The 24,755-nt window shown below is 37.8% G+C and overlaps 2 protein-coding genes across 2 annotated transcripts; both read left to right on the plus strand.

Annotated features, from left to right (window-relative positions):
* Window positions 1-502: 502 nt before the first annotated feature.
* On the plus strand, window positions 503-4,904 carry LOC133517117 (uncharacterized; the record flags this gene model as incomplete). The annotated part of the gene is made up of 2 exons (XM_061850276.1): window positions 503-860; window positions 4,428-4,904. Coding segments are annotated over 2 exons (615 nt in total), but the record flags the coding sequence as incomplete, so codon positions are not given.
* Window positions 4,905-12,281: 7,377 nt separating this feature from the next.
* On the plus strand, window positions 12,282-24,080 carry LOC133516892 (ankyrin repeat, SAM and basic leucine zipper domain-containing protein 1). Its single transcript, XM_061849926.1, has 9 exons — window positions 12,282-12,682; window positions 12,758-12,830; window positions 13,992-14,106; window positions 15,286-15,414; window positions 17,142-17,368; window positions 18,674-18,927; window positions 20,629-20,880; window positions 22,923-23,151; window positions 23,918-24,080. Exons 2-9 carry the CDS (start codon window positions 12,759-12,761, stop codon window positions 24,062-24,064), a joined length of 1,425 nt encoding a protein of 474 aa, XP_061705910.1. The 5' UTR covers window positions 12,282-12,682; window position 12,758; the 3' UTR covers window positions 24,065-24,080.
* The last annotated feature ends 675 nt before the right edge of the window (window positions 24,081-24,755 follow it).

Consider the following 24,755-nt stretch of genomic DNA (forward strand, 5'->3'; position numbering starts at 1 on the left):
CTTAAAATTAGTAACCACATTTCAAGGCCTAATTAATTGTATTGCAACCATTTGTGCCAACCGTGTGCCATCATTGCTATATTTTAATATTTACTTGGAATATTCCAGAAATCTGCACGTGTTCGTATTTTTGTACCTACACGTAACCAAGCCGTGCCGGGGCCGGAGCTACAGCGTGCACGTGCACGTGTACACCTGCTTCCGTCAGTGTTCGCGCTTGCTTGCCTGCCTGCCTCCGCCACGCCACGCCACGCCATTGCCTCTCGCACGCGTGCTATTTGCAAATTTTCAAAATTTACGTATCGCTTCACACACTATATTATTTCACATTTTTTTTAATTTAAGCACTTGCTAATCACATTTTCCTATTGCAGCTGGAAATTTGAATTCTATCGCCATTTCTATAACTTTTAACTAAATTTTCACTTTCTATCACAAATCTTTTGTTTTCTTTAAAAATTTGATTTTTTTAATACTTCACGCATTGCCAAAATGGATTTAAAAAAATCTCAAAAAAACACGTGCCTCTTTCAAATCAAAGCTTACCATATTTAAATCATATTTAGAGCCTCTTTTGTCATGCCATACGCTAAATAATTTGCAAAATCATGAGCTGAATACCAGATTCATTAAAATCCAAGATATGTACAATGATTTTGATTCAGTTCAAACTGACATAGAAAATTTGACGGAAATTCCAGGTGACGAGCACACAGAACGGGAAAATTTCGAGACAAGCTACTTTGGTGCCTTGGCTGCTGCGCAGGAACTGCTCAGCAGGCACACCGCGGCTGGTGCTGCTTCTGCGGCGCCTGAGGACAATCTGGTAACGGGTTCCAATGTCGTTACTGCACTCACAGGTGGGCCAAATATTAAATTACCTACAATTCATTTACCTACCTTTTCTGGGCGCTATCAGGACTGGTTAGAATACCATGATACCTACAAATCTCTCATACACGATAATCAATCAATTCCAATCATCCACAAATTTCATTATTTGCGAAGTTCATTGAAAGACGGTGCTTCACTCGTAATTAAATCACTAGAGTTCTCGTCTGATAACTATAAGGTCGCATGGGATTTGCTTTGTGAACGTTACACAAACGATAGAATATTGGTAAATAATCACTTAAATGCATTATTTAACATAAACCCCGTGCTTCAAGAATCTTCAAGGGCCTTACGAAATACCATAGATTTAGTCAATAAAAATCTCAGGGCTTTGAAGACTCTTAATTTACCCACAGAGCACTGGGACATCCTCATAATCCACATGGTAACTAGCAAACTCGATTCAGCCACTTTGCGCGATTGGGAAACCGAGCGCAATAATATTAAAAAACTACCAACATTAACGGAATTTACCACTTTCTTAAGAAATCGCGCAGATTTGCTAGAAACCATGGAGGAGGCACAAACACTAAATAAACCACGTCGACACAGCGACATTACTCACAATCGTCCTAAATCATTTCTTGTAAACCATGCTCAAAATCAGACTCAGTATAAATATAAGTGTCCTGTTTGCAAAAATAATCACTCAATTTATCAATGTACTAAGTTTAAAACAATGCCAGTTGAATCCCGCATTAATAAAGTGAATCAATTGAATCTTTGCACAAATTGTTTGCGATCAGGACATGACGAACAACGTTGCAGGCTGAGCTCATGCCGGCTTTGCACACAAAGACACAATACCATGCTACATATAAACAATCAAGCAAAGGCAGACCCTAAGTCTTCCACATCCAAACCTAATGATTGTGTAGCATCACCAACTCTAAAAGAGCATACACAAGCTCCACAACAAATTACAAACAGTGCTGCTTTATGCTCCACGTTCGGTAGCCATCGTGTACCGTTATCTACAGCTGTCATCAACGTCAGCGACTATGATGGCCACACACACCAAGTTAGAGTTCTCTTGGACAACGGAAGTATATCTAGTTTCATTACCAAAGATCTTCAAGCAAAATTAAAATTACCTACTTATTCCACTAGCATATCCGTCACAGGGTTAGAAAAGAAAAGATCAAGCATCACCGAACATTGTGATGTAACCATAACTTCACGTACGCAAAATTACACAGCAGAAGTCAATTGCTTCGTTGTCCAAGAGATCACTGATATGATTCCATTCACCAAACTAAATTGTGATTCGTTCATTATTCCCCCTCACATCCACCTAGCGGACCCGAACTTTCACGAGCCATCCGAGGTGCAGATGCTGCTGGGTGCAGAACTCTTTTGGGAGTGCCTTACATACAATCACATATCCCTGGGCAAGAAAAAACCCGTCCTAGTTGAAACAACACTCGGATGGCTTGTTGCAGGTTCTATACATACACAAAATTCTAAACAAAAGCAACCCTATACAGTCCATTGCAATCTAATCAATAACATTGAGCTCGATGCAAAACTAGACAAGTTTTTTGAACTAGAATCAGTTCCATCCACTCAACAAATCCACACTAAAGGTGAGAGTGAATGCGAACGCATATTTACACAATCAACAACCCGCCACCCAGATGGTAAGTTTGTTGTCACAATACCATTAAAAGAATCTCCTGAATGTTTGGGCGATTCTAAAACACAAGCATTACTTCGATTTCAAGCATTAGAGCATAAATTCAAGCGCACCAGATGTCTTGTACAGTTGGGTCAAGAATGCGCAGAAAAAAATGTAAGTGAAACAATCTTACACGATTTCTATGTAGATGACTACATCTCAGGAAATGATGACAAAGCCACTCTTTTAGAAACATGCAAAGGCGTCATTAAAACACTAGAAAGTGCTCATTTTCATTTAAGAAAGTGGCGTTCAAATGCACCATCATTACTAGATAATTTAGTTGCAGACAACAGTAGCGATGAACTATTTAAATTGGACACAGAAAATCACTCGAAAACCTTAGGTTTACTTTGGTCATGTCAATCTGATGAGCTGCTGTTCTCTGTAGCTGAAAATCTAAAACCCAGACCCACAACCTTGAACCCTGCCGACATAGGTGGTAGGGGTCAGAGCGCATCAAACCTCAAAAATTCACTTTTGTGGTGGGAAGGACCGCCCTTCCTTCATGAAACGGAAATACAATGGCCTACTCAACCTCAAAACTTACCTTTAGAAAATTTGCCTGAAGTCAAAATACAATGTCTCGTTTCAACTAAACAATGCGAGGATAATTTTACCTCTAAATACTCAAACTTTTGTAAATTGCAACGTATTATAGCATACATGAATAGATTCGTTCATAACTGTAAAAATATAACAAACAAGAATACAGGTCCATTAAAGGTGTCAGAGCTTAATCTGTCATTACAAATGTTGTGCAAACAAGTGCAGACTGACAAATTTAGCGAGCAACTCTTGCGTTTGCTAAATAAGTGCCCACTTTCTCATAAAGATACTCTGTTGAAATTTAATCCATTTGTAGATACTTTCGGAATTATGCGAGTAGGCGGTAGACTTGCAAGTTCATATTACGATTATAACACAAAACACTCTATTTTATTACATGCATCGCATCACATCACTAAAATATTAGTACACCATTACCATCGAATGTTGATGCACACTGGACCACAGCTGATGCTAACAACATTACGTCACAGGTACTGGATAATTAACGGCCGTAACCTTTGCAGACAGACTTCACAAAGCTGCATTACATGTTTAAGATACTCGGGTAAAACTCATCAGCCAATTATGGGCAACTTGCCACTGCAAAGGGTACAATCCGAATATGTATTTGCTTACACATCCTGTGACTACGCTGGGCCAATCCTGATAGCGAGCAGAAAGGGTCGTGGTTGTCAAACGAAGAAAGCATATATAGTTGTTTTTGTTTGTTTGGCAGTGAGGGCGGTACACTTGGAGCTCGTCACTGATTTGACAGCCATGGGCTTTATTGCCGCTTTAAATAGATTCATAGCCCGCAGAGGCAAACCAGCCACCATTTTGTCAGATAATGGTACTTGTTTCATAGGGGCTTGTAACGAATTAGCAAAGTTCCTTAAAAATAATTCTGAAGAAATAACGTCATATTCAGCTACAAAGGAAATAGAATTCAAATTTTGTCCTGCTTATAGCCCACATTTTAATGGTTTGGCGGAGGGCGCAGTTAAGCAGGTAAAACATCATTTAAAACGAGTTACCTCAATGGCTCACTTAGATTATGAAGAGATGGTTACATTTTTGGTTCAAGTTGAAGCTTTGCTTAATTCTAGGCCTTTAACCCCTATTTCATCTGATCCCTCAGATCTTACTCCTCTCACCCCTGCGCATTTTTTGATAGGCCGAACGCTCACTATGATACCTGCTCCCTTGGTGCAAGACTCGCCGATACATACCCTAACGAGATATCAGAGAATAGAAGCACTAAAAGCGCATTTTTGGAATCGGTATTATAAGGAATTCATTTCAGAACTGCAGGTCCGAAACAAATGGCGCAGGGATGGAGGCCAGCTGAAGCTTGGCGAGATGGTTCTCGTCAAAGACGACCGCTTGCCCCCCAGCAGATGGCTGCTTGGGCGAGTCACCGCAGTCTACCCGGGCAACGACGGAGTCAGCCGCGTCGCTGACGTCACCACCACCACAGGGACGCTGAGAAGGGCCTACAACAGGCTCTGCCCACTCCCACTGACATTGGACCAGGATGGTCCAAGGGGGCCAGCTTGTTAACGCGCCCCACTCGCGGACTCGCTGATCGGGTCCCCGCCTCCCGCGCTCGCTCCCCGCGGGCCGCCACCGCCGGCCCGTCGCCTCATCGCGCGCCGGCATTCATTCCTCCAGCGCTCTCGACCAGAGCGCGCGCGCACACCGCTAATCAGTGCTCGCGATACACGTACCTATTTTTTATGTAATTTAATCGCTCAGACCAATATACGGTTTTAAAGTACAATTTGGTGTCGTCTTCATCATTTACGAACCTTCGTCAACACATGTGTATTAAAAAAACATGACTTAGTATAAATATACGTAGTACAGTCACGGACTTTAATTATTAATCCATTTAGGGTTCAAGCTAATTTAGGTTTCGGTTTAGGATCATTTCTTCTCATAAGAATTTTACAATTCACTTATCGAGATAAATACAAAGCGGTATATTAAACAGTATAGTAATTTGTCAATACTAACGGTATGATATGTCCAATCCAATGTAAAGTATGCCCTAAATGGCTCACCAAATAAATTTAAAAAAAAAAAACCGATTTAACATGGAATCTTCATTCTTTTACTAATAGATAGCTTATGTTATGTAGTTTTAGGAACTACCAATATCCCTATATCGACCAAGTGGGATGTTTTGCCGGACACGGACACATAAAGTTATTCTAGTTCGTTGGATACAGCCACCCAAAGGGTTAAATGATAATAAATTATACAAACTTAAAGGCCCTAATTAGCTAGACTGTATTAATTTTATCACTAAACTTCATAATTCAGAGCATTCAATTTCACAAATAACAGCACTTATGCTTAGTCATTGTACGGCAACGACGATCCGAGCTATTTGAACAAAAGCCAGTTGACCAGCTAGAAATGACCCATTGAACGTATGTACAGTCGAGTTCATAAATATGTATACATTTTTTCACTTTAATCCATTGTAAAGGTGAAAAAATGTATACACATTTATGAACTCGACTGTACAAATCTAAACCCAACTGTAACTCTATAACTACAAAATGTCTCCAACAGACTCGTGGCTTTCTGACGGCTATTACTTACAACGCAATATCAAATTGCTTTCAATTTATTTCGCAATTGCCGTCTTTGAGTTTCGCTTTGTAGGGGCCTCTGACGTCGGTCCGAGGCAACAATAAAATGTATTCGTCTCCGGAATGTTTAATATGGGGAAAAGTTTAATAACGCGTCCGCCCGGGCAGCGAGCAGCGGCCAGCGAGCGGTCAGCGCGCCTGCGACCCGCTTCGGCGATAAATCAAATCTACCTCTAAGAAAACGCGTTCAAAACCGCAGCGGAAAAATGTATTCAATATCTACTTAGTTATTTCTTTCGAATACAGTTTATATTGTCTAATTTGCATTATTAAATCGGGAATGAAGTTTCAGGAGGGTTGCCGGCCAAAACTGACGCTGCAAATATAACATCGGAATTGCGTGTGGGAAAAAACCACAAATGAACGAAAACTTTCAAAAGGAACCGTGCAAGTGAATTATTCTATAATAGTCCCGAGTGTAGCGTTAGTAGGTATTCGAGCTGCTGAGGTAAAAATATCACTTATAATTAATTTGCGTATCTTTATAGGATCTCGTGCATTTTCTCTCAGAAAGCACCATTTGATCAAATGGAGCTACTGATAAAGATCATAAAATTATGGCATACTGTTTTGTAAAGTCGGTGTTTAAGGTTTTCTGATTACTTATTCTGTGTTTTCTGATTACTTTCATATTCTTCTACCCCACTTCTGTACTAATGACTACAACCCCTTAAGGGATTTCTGTGATAAGAACTTTCCTATGTCCTTTCCCGGGATTCAAACTAACTTCATGATAATCGACTAAGCGGTTAAAGCGTGAAGACAGACAGACAGACAGAGTTACTTCCGCATTTGGGTGGATCAACTGTTTTGTGTCCCGTTGCCCAAGGGAAAATAGTAGTAGGTACAGTTAGTTAAAGACATATAGTATCAAATTGTACTATAACATACTTCGTAGAAAGGCCACTATAGATATAACTAGGTAAAGAAAGGACCCTTAACACTAGGAATTTCGAACATTTACCCGCCTTTTCCTATATCTATCGCACGCATATAATTATATCGTAATCCAAAGATATTATATAACTATAGGTGGCCTAACGAATAAACTTCAGCCCGCGTAGCCAATGTGCATATCGTTCACGCTCCGTGGCGAACAAAACGCAACTGTCACAGACGCACTAATAAGGAAGAGTGATAGAGAGAGATAGCTACGATACGCTACGGAGCGTGAACGATATGCACGTTGGCTACGCGGTCTGGTCTTCGTCAACAAGTCCCTTAGGTCGATCCTTCGCGTTTTCTGGCCAAAAACCTTTCGAAATGAAGACCTATGGAGTATATGCCGGAAAACACGCATTGATGAAGAAATCGCGACACAGAAATGGAGATACAGGACATACTATTTCAAGGGGGGATACGAATAACGCTACGAGCTACGAACTAAGCAAGCTACGAGCGATCGGGTTGAGCTGGAGCGAGGCCAGAAGGAGAGCTGAAGATAGGAAGGCGTAGCGCGAGCTTATGAAGGCCCTTTGCATTTGCATCTCTAGGGTGCTTTAGGACAACAATAACAACATACGCTTTACAATATTAGGTGCCAATTTATTATTTTAGACGCCAGACTATCATTTCAAGTTCCTTATTTATTTTTTGGTAGCTTGAATTTTTTGCCGGTTTTCTTGTAATACTCGTATGATGCTTATATTTGGGGCTAATATATATTTTTTGGCGCTAAGATATTAATACACAGCCCAATTATATTATTATATGGCCAATGAAAGTAATATTTCAGCTGCCCGGTTAATAATCTGCCTATAATAACTACTCGCGTAAGATAGGGTCAATATACGGAATTCTTAGTGATTAGCGTTCTTACTCTAGATACAGTTACGTTCGCATTTATAAATTTATAATATTAGTATAGGTGGGTATTCATGTGCCGCCGCGGCGAGGCGCCCGCGGCGCGTCTGCGACACAATGGTTAATTAAATGTTAACAAACGCCCTCGTCGCCTAATTGGAAGTGTTGCCTATTATCCTTCCGTTCGCGTGGACTTCCCGACACGAGTATACTCCACACTTTTCATTCTGTCTGAGCTGCCTTTGTTTTGATTTTTAAGATTCCGTGCGGATTTTTAGCAGACGTGTAATTAATATCTAAAACAGGACGTACTCGTATAAAATAGGCTTGAAAATTACCATCTGTATACTCATTTTTAACCCCTTCTTCACCACCTTAGGGGATTAATTTTCAAAAACACTGAAATTAGTTTTGTTGTATTTTAATAATATATCTTTTTAACGAAGTTTTAAATAGCTTAAAATAAAACTTGAATCCCATTCAAACTTTCATCTCCTTTTTATCCCCCTTAGGGGTTAAATATCGAAAAATGTTGAAATAATTTTTTTTGTAATCGGGTATTATAACTATCTTAGAAGTTTCAAAGCATTTGTAATGGATACAAACTTTCAACCCCTAAAAGCGCGCGCCGCGCGCTCTGAATGTCGGGCTTCGCCCGACCTTATAGTGTGAGGGGCGCGCACGCTCTGAATTTTGGGCTACGCCCGACCTTATATCGATTAAAAAAATATTTTATTTATTTATTTATTAATATACAATGCCATAAATGTGCCATTTATGGTAGGAGACTAAACAACCTCAGATTCGCGGACGACCTAGTACTGATGGAGGAAGATCCCAAAAAATTGGAGTTCATGGTCAAAAACTTGTGCGAAGAGAGTAAACTTGTGGGTTTGGAAATGAATGCAAACAAAACAAAGATGATGACAAACGCAACCAAGATAAACATAAAAATAGATGGAAGCGCTTTTGAATATGTCGACCAGTATGTGTACCTGGGTCAAATTATTTCCCCCAAAGACCAAATGACCAAAGAAATCGACAAACGAATAGCATGTGGATGGGGAAAATACTGGTCACTAAAAGAAATAATGAAAAGTAAGGACCTAGGTACCTACATAAAGAGAAAGACGTTCAATACGTGCATCCTCCCATGCATGACATACGGATGTGAAACCTGGTCATTAACAGCAGAACACAGAGACAAACTCGTCAAATGCCAACGAGCTATGGAGAGAAGTATGCTTGGTACAAAACTAAGGGACAGAATCCGGAACGAGGAAATAAGGCGAAGAACAAAAGTAAAGGACATACTCGAGGGTATCGACCAACAAAAGTGGAGGTGGACAGGCCACATGCTGCGAGACAACAAAGAAAAATGGAGCAAGCAAGTGACCCACTGGTACCCATTCGGTTGCAAGCGCAAAAAAGGTCAACAAATAACCAGATGGGAAGATGACATCCAGTTTACTCTAGGACCCCGCTGGACCAGAGTTGCTTTAGACAGACAGCACTGGAAAGCGTTGGAAGAGGCCCATGCCGACAGGCACACCACACTAAGACATTTTATAATAAGACAACTTAATATTTGTATTTACAAGTGATTCATATGTAGATTAAAGGCTTATTTAATTTAATTTTAATATACAATGGCCATTTTACAATTTATCACTTCTATAGACGCAGAGTAAGTAGACACAAGTGAAAATAGACGTCAGTAAATTTTCGAATTTGGAATGTTCTACATCGCGCTATCGAATTTTTTTCTGTCGCGTATATATACCTTGAAGACACTATAAAGAGGTTGGTCGGGGAGGTGGGATTTGGATTCCGGTCACGGGCCGCTGGCATATAAGCGACTCCCTGACTCTTATATACGGTGCGCCTGCGGCGACCTTCACACTATAAGGTCGGACGAAGCCCGAAGGCCTGCCTGATGGTAAGCGATTACCGTTGCCTTTGGATGCTTGCATTTCCAGGGGTATAACATGCGCGTTTCCGACTCTTCAAAAACCTGTACACTCCTTATTTGAAGAACCTTATACTTGAAATCCTTGGATAGAACCTCAGTAGGGAGCTCATTTCACAGCTGGAACTTCCGCGGCGAATAAATGTCAAATCAGTGTTACGTTCTCAATTTCATGGACTTGGGTTATGATGATATACTTACCTACGTCGACTCAATTTGTAAGTTTTTCTGCAGTGGTGTATTTTATAATTTAGTGCTTTGCCGCCCCACAGGTGCCTAAAACTGACCACAAGATTCGACTTATGTCGCTTCTCGCGAACCGCTGCCCCGAATCCCCGATCCATGATTTTTTTCTTAGCCCTAGGGTGCATATGCCACAAAAGCTGTAGGTATATCTATTCTTATTTAATCTGTATTATCGCAGCAACTGTCAACCTCCGCCAGAAGCTCGCTTAGCGCTAATTAAAAAGAGGCATTAATTCAAGTTGCCCATTACGAAGAAAGCAATTTCATTTCCTTAATGAATTACGGCTAAAGCAAAGAAATTGCGTGTTTGTAAGGGCTCCCGATGATGTGCTTTAAGTTTAAGCGGGAAATTATGCATGAGGCAATTTAGTAATCGGGTTTTATTAATAGGTTGTAAACTAATTCTTTGATAACAATAACTTATACATAAACTTAAAAAAAAAATACTGTACATAAACTTAAAATAAAGGTCCTATAAATAAAACACGTCCTCCAAGTCACTGCCGATGGGCAGTGTGCCCAGAAGGCTGGCCGCATTGCCACGTTGAATGACAATGCTAATGCGTTGAGCAAAATACTGGCCAGTCTTCTGGTCACCTGTGGCGTCTATAAGGCGCGCGACTAAGTCTCTGATAACGCCGCAAATATGCCACCCTCGGCAGTAGTTATATTTTTGAGGCGTTTGGGGTCGAAACGCTGGGGCCGTGGGGGCCAAGCGCGCGCCGGCTGTACAGGGACTTAGCCGCGCGCCTTATAGACGCCACAGGGCACTTTAGTTAAGTCTTCTTATTTAAATCTGATCAGTGCTGCAGCATTGATGGAGCGGCATTGGAACTGTAAAGGTCTGATAAGGTTTTGATACTATTTTTTAGGAAATAGGGAATGCTAGGGCAAAAAGAACATATTATTATTATTACTTATTACCTAATCGAATACCTACTTCCCCGGTAAACATTTTTTAACTTATTTTTTAATGAACTATTATGCATTGTACAAGTAGATGATTATTGCAATAAAGAAAATATCAATTTATGACTTTTGAAAAAAACTCAATTTTTGTTTACTATAAAAAATCCGTTTGCTATGTAGGTAAGGGGTATGTAGGGAAAACGTTTTTTGTTTTTTATATATTCACGTTGGTGGCAAACAAGCATACGGCCCGCCTGATTGGTAGGCAGGCACTCTAGTCTATGGACTGCCTGCAACACCAGAAATGCCACATGTGTGCTACCGAGTAGTTAAAAACCTGTACACTCCTTTTTTGAAGAACTCATACAGTAGCCCCTTGGTTAAACCTCGGTAAGGAGCTCATTCCATAGCCGGACCGTCCACGAGAGGAAATTCCTCTTAAAGTGCCGTAGGTTCAGAGAGCGGAGTTTTTGAAAAATCGTACCCTATTTTTAGATCGCAATACGGTTTAAAAAAATTAATAAGCAATCTTGAGGATTTTCTGAAGGGTATAAGCGCTAAATCTGGGTTCAAGAAGTAATTTTTATAGCAAGATGTATTTTTTCCGCAAAGATGTCTAGGACTAATTTATTAGAATTTAATAAGCTTGAATGTTGCCTTAGGTATACGATATTTACATAAAGAACGTAGATTTTGAGTAAAACGCGAATTTCTCCTGGGTGGTACACATTTTCCAAGATGGCTGCGATTCCTCGAGGTCCCCAAATGTCAAATTGAGTGGGGATGAAAAAGGGGCCTTCAATTTATATACATACTAAATTTCATGACTGTTCCAGAGATTTCGAGGTTGGTCCTAATCCGATTGTGCTATATATAGATTTATCCTTATTAAAATTAGTAGAGTTAAAATCTTCTCAAATGTTTCTTTCGTAGGTTTTTTTCTAGCGTAGATTCAAAACGCTTTCGTCAGAAAAACGTTGCACAAAATAACTAAATACGAAATTACGGGCAATGAAATAGTAGATGTTTGTGCAAAATCAGCTATACAACAGGGCTTGATATCAGATAATAAATGTTTTACTCGTGATATAATATGCTCTGAGAGGCCTTTGTTATATTAAAAATGGAATCAAGTGTGGCAAGCGTCTTATAAAACTGGAAGTAGCATACATTATGGTAGTTTGCTACCATATATCCCAGTTAGACCATGGTTTTTCAAAAACAGGGGGTTTTCTAAATTAATCACGTGATATATATTAGGCTTCGCCTTGGATTCATTTGTTCCCCTGTGCGTTTGGCCAACATGAGGATAAGGGACAGCTCTATCTGTAAGTGTGGACTGGACAAGGATACTACAAATCATATTTTATTGGAGTGTCCTAAAATACGTTATCCTATATATAATTTTCTTCCTCGTAAGATTAGCCATCCAGTAAATATTAACTTTTTACTAACTTTAGTTTTTATTCTGTTCTGTGGTATTTTGAATAAATTCCTAGCTAAAAATAATCTTACATTGTAGTATGTATCATATTATTGTACAATAAGTTCCTAGATTTAATACTTAACTGTTATTTGTACTGTAGGTACATAGTGTAGTGTTCATATTGTTTAATAGTTGTATGTAGTCAGTTAGTGGTAATTTGTATTTCTTTGCAGATTGATCGGATACTCCACCGAACACTGTCTATGACCGTAATATGATAAGATTCATATACTAGCCGTGTCTTATCCAACCTCGATATTGGCAGAATCATCAACACCTTGATGGAGCCATAACACGAAAAATTGATTGATTGAACTAAATACGAAAGCACCTATACCTTCCTGCTTTTAGGAACGCACCCTATGTCAAAGTCAACTGTCACTGTCAACTAGAAATGGCAAAGCAAAGCGAAAATTTTAGCACCATATCGAATGGTTACTCTGAGATTATACAAACAAAGAATGATAATCGTTTAATATATTCAGGTAATGTAATATTTCTGATTACGCGTTAAAATGTATTTTACTGCTGGCGCTATACAAAATTTTCATTTTTTGCAGGATGCCTACGTTCCGGCCCGCGGGACTCTCCGACTCTGATTCGGATAGTGATGACTATGGTTTCGAAAAGCCGGTGAGTCTGTTTGTTGCTTAGTTCAATTTAAATCGTCCTCAAACACTATCTATTCATAGTTTTACTCCTACTTCTTATACTTTCTAGTGATCTCTTGAAATCACAAAATATAATCTGACTTCTATTTTAGAATCTAGATAAACAGTTTAGTAACTATTTTTAGCAAAAACTTGGCTTCACTGCGTGTATATACAAAATGATTCCTAAGTCGTGATCAGAAATATGTCTCTTTTACTCTGTATGTGTAGTATATAAACACTTGTATGTAAGAATTCAAAACTGGTGAAGATTGTCCACAGTTGTCACATCCCTCAGCCGTGAGGGTATGATAAGGGAAAGATTACCCTACTTGTTACATAGAACTGCTAGGAACTCATAGCATATTAATTAATTATTATTTACAACCTCATTGTATTTGCTGGCTGGAAACATAAAAAAAGCAATTTTGACAATGACAAATTTCATGTCATAACATTAGATTTATGGAAGGTGGAGGTAAGGAAAGAAATCTTCATATATCAAAAAGTGTCATCAAAAAACCTTAAATAGGTGGTCTCTAAAAACTCTAGCGCTACTCTGGAGAGATTTGGAACTATTATTTATAGCTGACAGCTGGACACTTTTGCAACAGTTCTATCATAAGAGATTTCTCTCCTCTTAAATCCACACTCCATAATTAGATTGTTTACGTAGCATCTAAGTCACATGATTAGTAGGATGACCATGAATGTTGATAGTTAGGGTTTTTTTCAAATTGGTAATTAAAGGGCTAATTAATTGTCATTTGAATTAGCACTCTGTGTTAGTTTAAGGGAGCTTATCGGGAAATATGGTTACTGTTCACGACTTAAAAACCATCCTGTATATGTGTATGCTTCATATCTTGTAACTGAAAAATAAATATAAACCAGTTCAGTTGAAATTTGGAGTACTTAATTCTGATGACAATACAATGATACCTGTGCTAACATTGAGCTGATCTCATGATGCAGTTCAAAGATAGAAGACAGAACTCCTTGATTGAAAAACACAAATACATTGCTTTAGGCTCATTAGATAAGTCTCGAGAAGTACTTTGTAGACATGCAATAAAGAAGAAGTACAGTCGGCAATAAAAATGTGTGTCAGGGTAAAATAAGAATTTACAGTAATTTGTTTTAGGCTAGAAGATATAATCCAGTCCAACAGCAAAATGTTTGGAGAAGGACTGAAAATATCTTACAAGATGCTATTATCAATGGTAATCTGGATGAAGTTAAAACAATCATCTCCAATGGTAAGATGGGCAGAATGCTGGACGTTTTACTACCTTGTTTTGAATGTAGCATAAATTTATGTTTTTTTGTTTTTATTGTAGAAATAGGACTTACTTAAAATACTTAATGCTTACAATATCTGATTGTTCTACTTGTTTTTTCGTTATCTTCACAGATTGTAACATTTTAGATTTATTTATTTCTCTATAAGTATTACATATTTTTATTACAATTGAATATAAAGATGAATATGTCACTGGCCCAATATTACAGTGTTCTATGTTTCACTTGTATCAAACTGAAATTTTTAACATTTTCAGTGACATTGAGTCCAATATCAACTATCTTGAAAATGTAACATAGAACCCTGTAATATTGGGCCAGCAACATATTATAGATCATCAAAAAATATATACAGATTAGAGGATAGAGGATATATGCAATTTCTATTAAAAAATTAAGTATTTTAGTTTCAGTTACATGTTTGAGGTGTCATTATACATATTCATTATTGAGATATTCCTTTACACTGTAAACTGTCTTATTGAGTAACAATTTCTTGGAGACTGAAAGTGTTGATATTAGTTTCGGCTTAAATTTCTTTTGGCAACTTATTGTACAATTTCTGATCCATTGTCTTGGGGGATTTTTAGTAATGTTCAATCTACATTTTATTGGCCTCAGATTGTGTGGATACCTTGTTGGGCGTACACTGATATCCCCTAGCACATACAAATTCACTTTGTTTTTTTCTTACAATATTATGTAACTTGAAAAAGCAAGTATTGTTATGTAATTTATTTCTGCTTTATGATGTCTTATACTGGGTCCCCATCATTTAAAGCACCTTTTTTAGGGTTCCGTAGCCAAATGGCAAAAAACGGAACCCTTATAGATTCGTCATGTCCGTCTGTCTGTCCGATTTTTATAATAATGTGTCAAATATATTCCTTAATATAGCAACCTTGTAAGACACAGGCCAATTGTTGCGCCTTTGCATTTGGAATTTTTCTTTTTTTTTCTATAAGAGATCTAGACTTGAATTTAATTTGTACTTGTACAAGTACACCCCGGCGTACAGAGTTAAACATTCTGACAGAATACTAAGATATATACATAGTTCATTGAGGAACTTATTTAATCTAATTTTAAACTACATTTACATTTTATACTTACAAGTTTAATTCATAATATTTCAGAGTTGAAAAACAATGCAAATGCTAAACTAGACAGTGGATGGACTCCGCTGATGCATGCCTGCTTCCATGCTCAGGACAAAATTGTGGAATACCTGTTGCAGCAAGGGGCTGACCCCAACCTACACTCCGGTAACTATGATTTAGATGTTTGTAATTTTTTGCCTAGAATCATCCTATTTGTAGTATTCAATGAGCATGGCACCCTCTAGCTAGACTAGAGGTCATTAAGTCATGAACCAAAACAATAAGATTTAGCATTACCACATTTCAAGTATGTCATTGTTAGCTTTTGCTTACCACAACAAGAAGGTTTTGTTGTTCCATACTTTATTCTTTATTTCATTGTAGTCATGTTCATAATACAGTAAGGTGTTACAAGCATAAACAGTAGGTACATGACACCCTACTTACTTAGACGATAGGTACTTTTTAGAGCCCTGAAACTACTAGACTAATTAAGTTATAATTTGGTGCCCTGACACTCAAAACAGATATACTTACAGAGCAATTTTTTTTACCTCAAATTATCTCCAAGACTACTGGTCCTAAAATTACAGGAAAACCTACATGAAGTTTGCAATGAAGCAGGAGTAGGAATTAAGAAAAAAAACCATGTTAAAAAATTGCGAAGTATAGATCCCTTGGGGTGCAAATTAGACTCGCACTTGGCAGGTTTTTAGTATCAGGTTTTAGTTTTTGAACTTATTTATTAATTTAAATGTATCAAATATAAAATAGTACTAATTTCATCCAATAAAATCAATAAGGATTAGCCCCAATATGGAATTTCGCTTCTATAAAACTAGTGCCTATGTCAATTTTTGGCCAACTTCACAAATTTTTGTAACTTGTAAAACAGGCAGTACTCCCTTTCCACCAAAAGGAATCACTAGTTCAAATTGCAGAGGACCTTTTGGTTATCAACCCTTATTAGGTAGGGTCAGAGTGAGCTACGGCCCAATTCCTCCAGGCCAGGCCAGGGATCAAAGTAGCCACATTTTACGTTACGTAAGTAGAAGTCGTTAATACTCTCCACTCACTTTTTCACCCCCTTAAGGTTCACAAAATAGTACATTACGATACAAGTGCGAAAAATAGGAAATTCGAAACGAGTGGCGATAAATTAAAACACGACCGAAGGGAGTGTTTTAAATCGACACGAGTTGCGAATTACCTATTCGCACATGTATCGTACAACGTTTTACAGTACATATGGCCCTTTAAATGTTCGACACAGTAACGTAATATGCTACTTCTCGCACTAGTGCTATAAAGTAGCCCCATATGTACTGTAAAAATATTTTATTTGAGGCCCTCTACAACATTTGAAGAATACATATGTTAAGATTTCAACGGTGCACGTGTTTAGTTTAACCTGTGTAATTGTGTATCTGTTTAACTATCTGTGGCATCCAAGCCCCCATTGGGAAGTGATGAACTGATTTAAGTATATATTTCGATAAAGGATTTGTGCTACACTCACGACGTTTTCCACATAGGTTTTACTCAGTAGATATATTTTTTTCAATTTTAGTTATTATTTTTCTGCTTGTACTACAAGTTACAACCAATCATAAAAAAGTGTTTACAATATAGGCATGCTGTAGAAAGGGTTAACTAATGCCTTTTTTAAATAATTCATTTATACTGTATTCGCTAGTATGAAATAAATGAATCTAAATCTAAATGCGCAGAAATTAATTTACGGTCTGCCTGTATTTCATGGATTGGTTTAAATATGCGGTCTGAAAACCAGCTTCCTATCAATTTCATAAGGCGAATTCATGTTGGAGACGAATCCACGTAACACTAAAATATCCAATCACTGTAAAGAATATGTATTACAAATTTTACAGATTCTGTTACTCCGGTGATGGTGGCATGCTCAAACTCCAGTGCCAGCAATGCGGCAATCCTCAACATATTTAGTAGTCTAGTGGAAAAAGGCTGCCTATTGAATATAGGCGACAAGTATGGTCAGACCCCGCTCATGAGGGCGATCAGCAGCGGCCGGGTTGAGGTGGTCCAAAAATTGATAGATTGCAAAGTTAATATAGAGATGCGAGATCAACAAGGTTGGACCGTAAGTATATAATAAGATTATAACTAATATTGTAATACATAAGTAGTCATGACATGAACGTAACGTTTCAAACACTCAAGATTGATATCATGTATCCCTATCATTGTTGTTTTTTAGTTTACTAATTCCTTCTAAAAGACATAAATAAATATAAAATATTATAGGGACATTCTTACAAAAGTTAAATAAGTCCCACGGTAAGTCAAGAAGCCTTTTGTGCAAATACTTAAATTCAAAGAAAACATCCATGACTCAGGAAAAAATATGTGCTATACTGTGCTCATCACACAAATAAATTCCCGTACCGTGATTCGAACCCAGGACCATCGGCTTCATAGGCAGGGTACTACCCACTAGGCTAGACTGGTCGTCAAACAACCGGTCGTAGACATGACATTTTAGATAAATAAAATAGAAGATAATGTTTTCTGCACAACTTCTTCTGATCTATGTAATGCATATGTTACCGGAAATGTATGTAATCCGTCATTGTATACAATTCCTAGGAAATGTATGTAATTCCTAAAATCGCACGGAAATGTGTAAAACAAATTATATTAGACACATTTCCTAGGAAATTTATACATTTCCTAAATAGCAATCGGAAATGTAAAATAGTTGAGTGTTTTATTACAGAAAGCATTGTTTTTTATACATTTCCTAATCCGATATTGGAATTATATACAATTCCTAGGAATTTTACATATTTCCTAGGACAAGTATGTATTAAATAGTTTTTGAAACCATATTTTATACATTTCCTAAATAGCTTCGGAATTGTATAAATTTCCTAGGATTTGTATACAATTCCTAGATTTCATACATTTCCGGTAACACAATTCCTAGGAAATGTATGTAATTCCTAAAATCGCACGGAAATGTGTAAAACAAATTATATTAGACACATTTCCTAGGAAATTTATACATTTCCTAAATAGCAATCGGAAATGTAAAATAGTTGAGTGTTTTATTATAGAAAGCATTGTTTTTTATACATTTCCTAATCCGATATTGGAATTATATACAATTCCTAGGAATTTTACATATTTCCTAGGACAAGTATGTATTAAATAGTTTTTGAAACCATATTTTATACATTTCCTAAATAGCTTCGGAATTGTATAAATTTCCTAGGATTTGTATACAATTCCTAGATTTCATACATTTCCGGTAACACATACATGGGCGAGGTTTATGTTCACAGTACATTTATCAAGCCAAAAATGAAAAGAGGGATGTTTTCAACTAAAGTTTTTATAGTCCATGCATGTATGCAGCCGTAGTTCAAGACATTCTTGTTTCCAGGCACTTTTCTGGGCAGTTCACCACAACCAACCAGAAATACTGGAAATACTGATAGCCAATGGTGCAAGACTAAGAGAGGTAGACAAAAATAGCCGCACCCCCTTAGACATAGCACATTCACACGACCACCAAACAGTAATAGATGTTCTAAACCCACACTTCAAGACTGGTGACAATACTGACGCTGATGTTAATGTTGTGAATGATATTAGTTCTTGGCATGATTTCTATCCTGGTATAGAGAAAGGTTTCAAGTAAGTTGCATGCAGGTTTTTTGGTTCTTAATTTGCATTCTAATTATTGGAAGGTTTTTTTTTGCGAGATCTTAGTTTGTCAGATCTTTTCTATGTCCTAGTTTCATTTGTATAGTCGAACAAAACAATTAAGTAGTCGTCGTCAAAAAAAAGTTTACTTGGCAAATATGGAGGGTAGAGGTAACGACAACACTCTCTGTGTATGAAAAAGTGTCCGTTACAAAACCTTAAATAGGTTGCGCCACAATACCTAGAATATTTGATAAATATTTTCAAATCATTGACAGTGAACTTCGCTCCGTATGTGAGTTCATAGCTACTCTAGCGCCACTCTGGAGATATTTGGAACTGTTATTTATAGCCGACAGCTGGACACTTTAGCTAATGTTCACCCATAAGAGAATTTTCTCCTTACCTCTAACCTCCATACCTACAAATAATAAATTTATCGTTTTTTTACTGACAATGTTAGTTTGCCAGAGTTATATGTTAGATAACAATATGTAGAGTGAATGCTACAGCGGGAACTTTGCGGAAAATCTCCAGTTGACAGGACAGGTGTCTTTAGTTCATGGATTTTTTTCTTATACTACCTATCTGCAGTTCTTCTCATATAACAAGAGCTTTATAACATATCATATAATTTATTCAGTAATAGACATCCATTGTCATTTATATGTACAATTCACTTAATCTAAGGATAATAAAATATATAGAATTAAATTGTCAATTTGCATAAAGTAAAGTAAGTAAAAAATGTCAGGTCTCAATGTTTAGAGATGGATATATGTAAATGACTTCGAAATGACAAGATTTTATCGTAGTTTTCTTATTTCGTTATATTTATCACATGTGTACAAAATAAGGTTTAACGTGTTATAAGGGGTGTACCGAAAAAAAAACTGTAAACGTCAAATGAAAAAGACTGATGCGATTGAGAACAAACTAAGGTTTTTAGAATAACTACAATAAAAAGCGACTTTTAATTTAGATAATTGTTAGTTTTTTATTTATTTGTTCTGTAGTAGTGATCCCTCTCTCCGTCCATTGGTTGACGGGGCAAAATAACAACAAGAAATAGTTTACCCATCCATTCATTTTGCAACTTTCATCATGGACGAACAAAACAGACGACTGTTACTGTGAATATGTGTATACAAAATCGCATAAGTACCTACCTCTAATATTCGCAACGTCAATAACGCAACAGGTCTCAGTTCCATCAGTTTTAGTTCGGCGCTTAGACCTCTGCTTTCGGGTTCCGCAGCGCCATCTCGAACGGATGTAGATTTATTTTTAAAAATGGTCTAAGTACCCGTACCATGAGTCACTGACAGTGTCAAAACTGACATATACTCTATCGAGAACGTAATTTACTTTTTATACATCTCGCTCGCATTAATATGCGAGTACGAGCGAGATGCATAGAAAGTAAGTTACGTTCTTGATAGCGTTTATGTCAGTGCCGAACTGGTGGTAGCCGCACAGGTCTGTTCCATCAATTTTGTTCGGTGCTTAGTCCTCTTTTTTAATTTTATTTACAAAACTTTAACATACAATGTTTTCCTTACAAGTTCGCCCAACTGCATGACAGTTTGCATGACAGCTTATTAATATAGGTAACTCAACGTCTGTTTAATAAATGGTGCTGGATATTGTTTGTTTTAGTCGTCCACAGTTACATTTATTCCTTTGTTTCAGGCCAAATTACGCCAGCGAGATTCGTCACCTGCTCTTCGGCATGAGCTGCGAAAGGCTCGCCCCCCTTATACACCAAAGCGGAATAGATCTAAGGACTTTCCTACTACTTCAAGCAAATGATATGGTAAAACTAGGAATAAACATGCCCTTCGAGAGACACAGGTTGGAGGTTGGCCTTCGGAATTTTCATTCTAAGGGCTGGAATCTTAATTCTGTGGCAGGATTGTATGCGCAGAAACATAGTAATTATAGGTGAGTAATTTCGCACTGTACTACCTATCTCATATCTGTCAGTTTCCTGCCACAGAGAGTGGGGTTACTTTTGTGTTCACTACTTCGGTCGACGAGTGATCGTTCAACAATAACTGTTTAAATGTATTTCATGTTGCAAACACAATTTCCTATATAATAATTTGACAAATACTCATTTCGCAATCATTTTTGATGTTAAAAACATATTGTTTTATCGACTAATTCGGGGCGGGGGCGGGTTTAGGGTCGGCAACGCGCATGTAACTCCTCTGGAGTTGCAGGCGTACATAGGCTACGGAGACTGCTTACCATCAGGCGGGCCGTATCTTGTTTGCCACCGACGTAGTATAAAATAAAATAGAGACCACTCAAGTGTATTTCTATTTAATGGTTGAAGTTACAACTTACAACGTACCTGGCAATGAAAAATTTATTCTCCATTACATTCTCTACAATAGTTATCGTTAAAGCAGCAAAGATTTATTGATGCGTGACGTGCTTTGAATTAGACAGCTACACGAGATGGCGCTGTATGGCTCAGTACATTATGCGGTAACTCTGGTTGTCAAACATTGACGTTTGACAATTCAATGACCACAACGGAACAGTACAGCGCCATATGTTTTGGCTGTCCAACTAGGTGGCCCGTTTTTTTCTTAGACGTTACTATACAAAAATAACTAAGCATATAAAAGTATCGAATATAGTATAGTTATAAGTGTATCAAAGAGTGTGACTATATCAGTTTTCTTACCAAGACACTTACTATTTTATCATTGAGCTTACTGTGGGAGCGAAATTATGTTCACGGGAACTGCCCACTTTGAAGAATTTCAGTCAAATAAGAGTTCAGTTTATGCAAGAAATATTAACGTCATATAAAAACAATTAATAATAATATGCACTGTAAAAAAAAAATACTGTCCCTGAAACGTCAAATTATGACAGCACAGAATTCCACATAATTAAAAACGAAGGTTTAGTGAATTATTACACAATTAATATTACATAATATTTACTTATTTATCTAGTTATTCTGAAGATCGTTCAGCATTAGACTTTTCGTTCGTCGTGACATCTATTGTCAAGTAGCAGTACCGATAACTCCGCTACTTGACGCTAGATGTCGAAAATAATAAGCGTTTTGGTAATGTATAGAGTGAGTACCATGTTTACTTATTTATCTATTACGTTACCTTTATTACAATCAATAACTCGAATTTAAACTGTGTGGTAGTGTAGCATAAGCATGTAGTGTATACATAGATATAGGTGTAGCTGTAAGTGATGTATGATGTGTCAGTAGCACAGTAGTAAACGGATCGATCCAGAGAGCACTTGTCTTTCACTAATAACCCCCCTCTACTCCCCGCCTCACCTCAACTGTCCTGAGATGACTTATATAGATAGCGTCATTCACGATGACGCGTGTCTTGACTTGTATTGTCATATTATCAAAGGTTAGACTTGACAAATCTCGGCGCCATCGTGGATGACACGAACTAGACTAACATTAAGCTAATTTTACGTTTTAACTCACGCGTTTTTTTAGTCACTATCCTCGTCTATTCTCTCCATTTTCAAACAGTGCTCTTTTTTTTATACTACGTCGGTGGCAAACAAGCATACGGCCCGCCTGGTGGTAAGCAGTCCCCGTAACCTATGTAGGCCTGCAACTCTAGAGGAGTCACATGCGCGTTGCCGACCCTAGCATTCCCCCCCTCGTTGAGCTCTAGCAACATTACTCACCGGCAGGAACACAACACTATGAGTAGGGTCTAGTGTTATTTGGCTGCGGTTTTCTGTAAGGTGGAGGTACTTCCACAGTTGGGCTCTGCTCTAGATCAGGAATGATATCCGCTGTGCTGCGCCCTACCACACAAAGCGAGATAACATTCACAATGCCCATACCTCTCTTTTGGACGTAGTTTAAGGACGTACCCGGGTCCGATGCTCTTCGAAAAATGTCGCGCGAGCGACTAATAAAACGGCGTCACACTATGACTTGTATTGAATGTTTTTGTCTGTTTTTTTTTTTTCAGTGTATTAGACTGTTTAACAACGCTTGGCACTCACCTGCAACAGATATACATCTTAGAAACCACAGTGCAATACGCTTTACGGGAGTATAAGAAAGTCCAAGATCAAATAAAGTTCGAGCCACCTGACTCGCCCATACTTACCAAATTCAAGAACACAGCAACGAAGTTGCTTGCAAACATTAACAATATTAGGGGCGAGATGAAGATTATGAAGAGTATTCTTGTAAAGGTGAGGTATTGTTTTAATTTTAATGGGCGCTTTGAGACTATCGTGGTCATTCATGGTAACGACGTGATTTTATCGTCACGAGAAAGCAGGTGACGTATTTGTCTTTTGGATGACATTGTATGCAGTCGTTTTTATACTATCGTGGTCGGTAAAGGTAAATCGTCGACGATAGCACAAGTATAAAAAAAGCGACTCTAGAATCTTAATAGATCAACATGAGACTTGTATTACTCGTAATAAATAACAGTACAATCTGGTGGTGAAAACCTGTTTCAAACCTATTGTGTCCACTGTCTTCTGTGCAATCAATCATGCTCGAATTCATACGAATGTTTCGTTATTCGCAATAGGACCTCAAGTCTCCGTTCAATCCAATTTGTTCGATAGATACCTATAGGGACCGTGCGCGTTGGAGGGTCTGCCATCTTGTGGCCTGAATCGGAACAATAAACATGTACATTAACACGTCACGTGTTTTCTTGTGCATAGTCGGTTCTGCCATCTTGTGGGCTACATCGGAACAATAAACATCACATTTACGCCTCGCGCGCCAAAAATCTGACGGCTCCTGTGCTGCCTCCTACGGTTCATGCACGCTCCCTATAGACCTCTTGTCTTGTCATAATAATTCAACTTCCGTTCAATATTGGAGGAGTATGGCGCTCAATATCGGAGGAACGCAATTTTGTATAGACATTGTCTGACTTATAGTGTTAGTCGTCCTTGGTTATTACCAATCAATAATTATCATTCATTAACCTTTCAGGTAACCAAGAAGAACCCGAAACCCGCAGACCTCATCAAAGAGAGATCGTTACAAGACGTGGTTTTGTGTTACAGTAAACGGGCCGTTGTTATTTGTTCCCTCGGCTTGGCCATCAGGTACTTGCTTCCTAATTTGATTAACAAATAAAATACGCACAAGTTCATTATTGGTTATTTAATTAATCCCAACAAGACATTTAGCAGCTGTGCACAGTCCGCAGAAGAAGCTAAGCGGGCGAGGTGTTTAAAATGATCTAAACAATTTTATTGTTCAGGTATTTGGTATGGAGATAGTTTGAAGCCCGGGGAAGGACATAGGATAGTTTGTATTAATCATCATCATCATTCCATGCAGACGAAGTATAATATATAGGACAAAGAGAGCCCTCTCGTGCAACTTTTTTCAATGTCTGTCTGTTGCATCGTAGCTCTCAAACGGATGGACCGATTACGATGCGGTTTTTACGTAAAAGCATGTTTTCTTGCGGCTCTTAGCTATAAATCAATCAGGCAGTGTGAAGAGGATCATCGGCTCTTTTCCAAAATGATGTAAGGCTTTTTTGACATAAATTGGTTTTAAAGTGTTATGATTATCGTAGGGTTTTTTTTTTAATTGATTAGTTAGTGATACTATCACATATTCTAAGTGTAATAGGCCCAAATGAACTAACTTTCATGTTTTACAACAAAAATATGACCTTTATTTCCTTATAAATAAACAATTCAGCACGCCATGTATCACTAGTTTGTTTTTAACTTTTTGTTCAAAACGTCGCACTGACACGACATTGCGCTACTGTCACAATCAGAAGCGATGAAAAAAATTGTGCAGTGCACTC

Source organism: Cydia pomonella, chromosome 4 (genome assembly GCF_033807575.1).
Source record: "Cydia pomonella isolate Wapato2018A chromosome 4, ilCydPomo1, whole genome shotgun sequence".
In the NCBI taxonomy this organism is placed as follows: domain Eukaryota; kingdom Metazoa; phylum Arthropoda; class Insecta; order Lepidoptera; family Tortricidae; genus Cydia; species Cydia pomonella.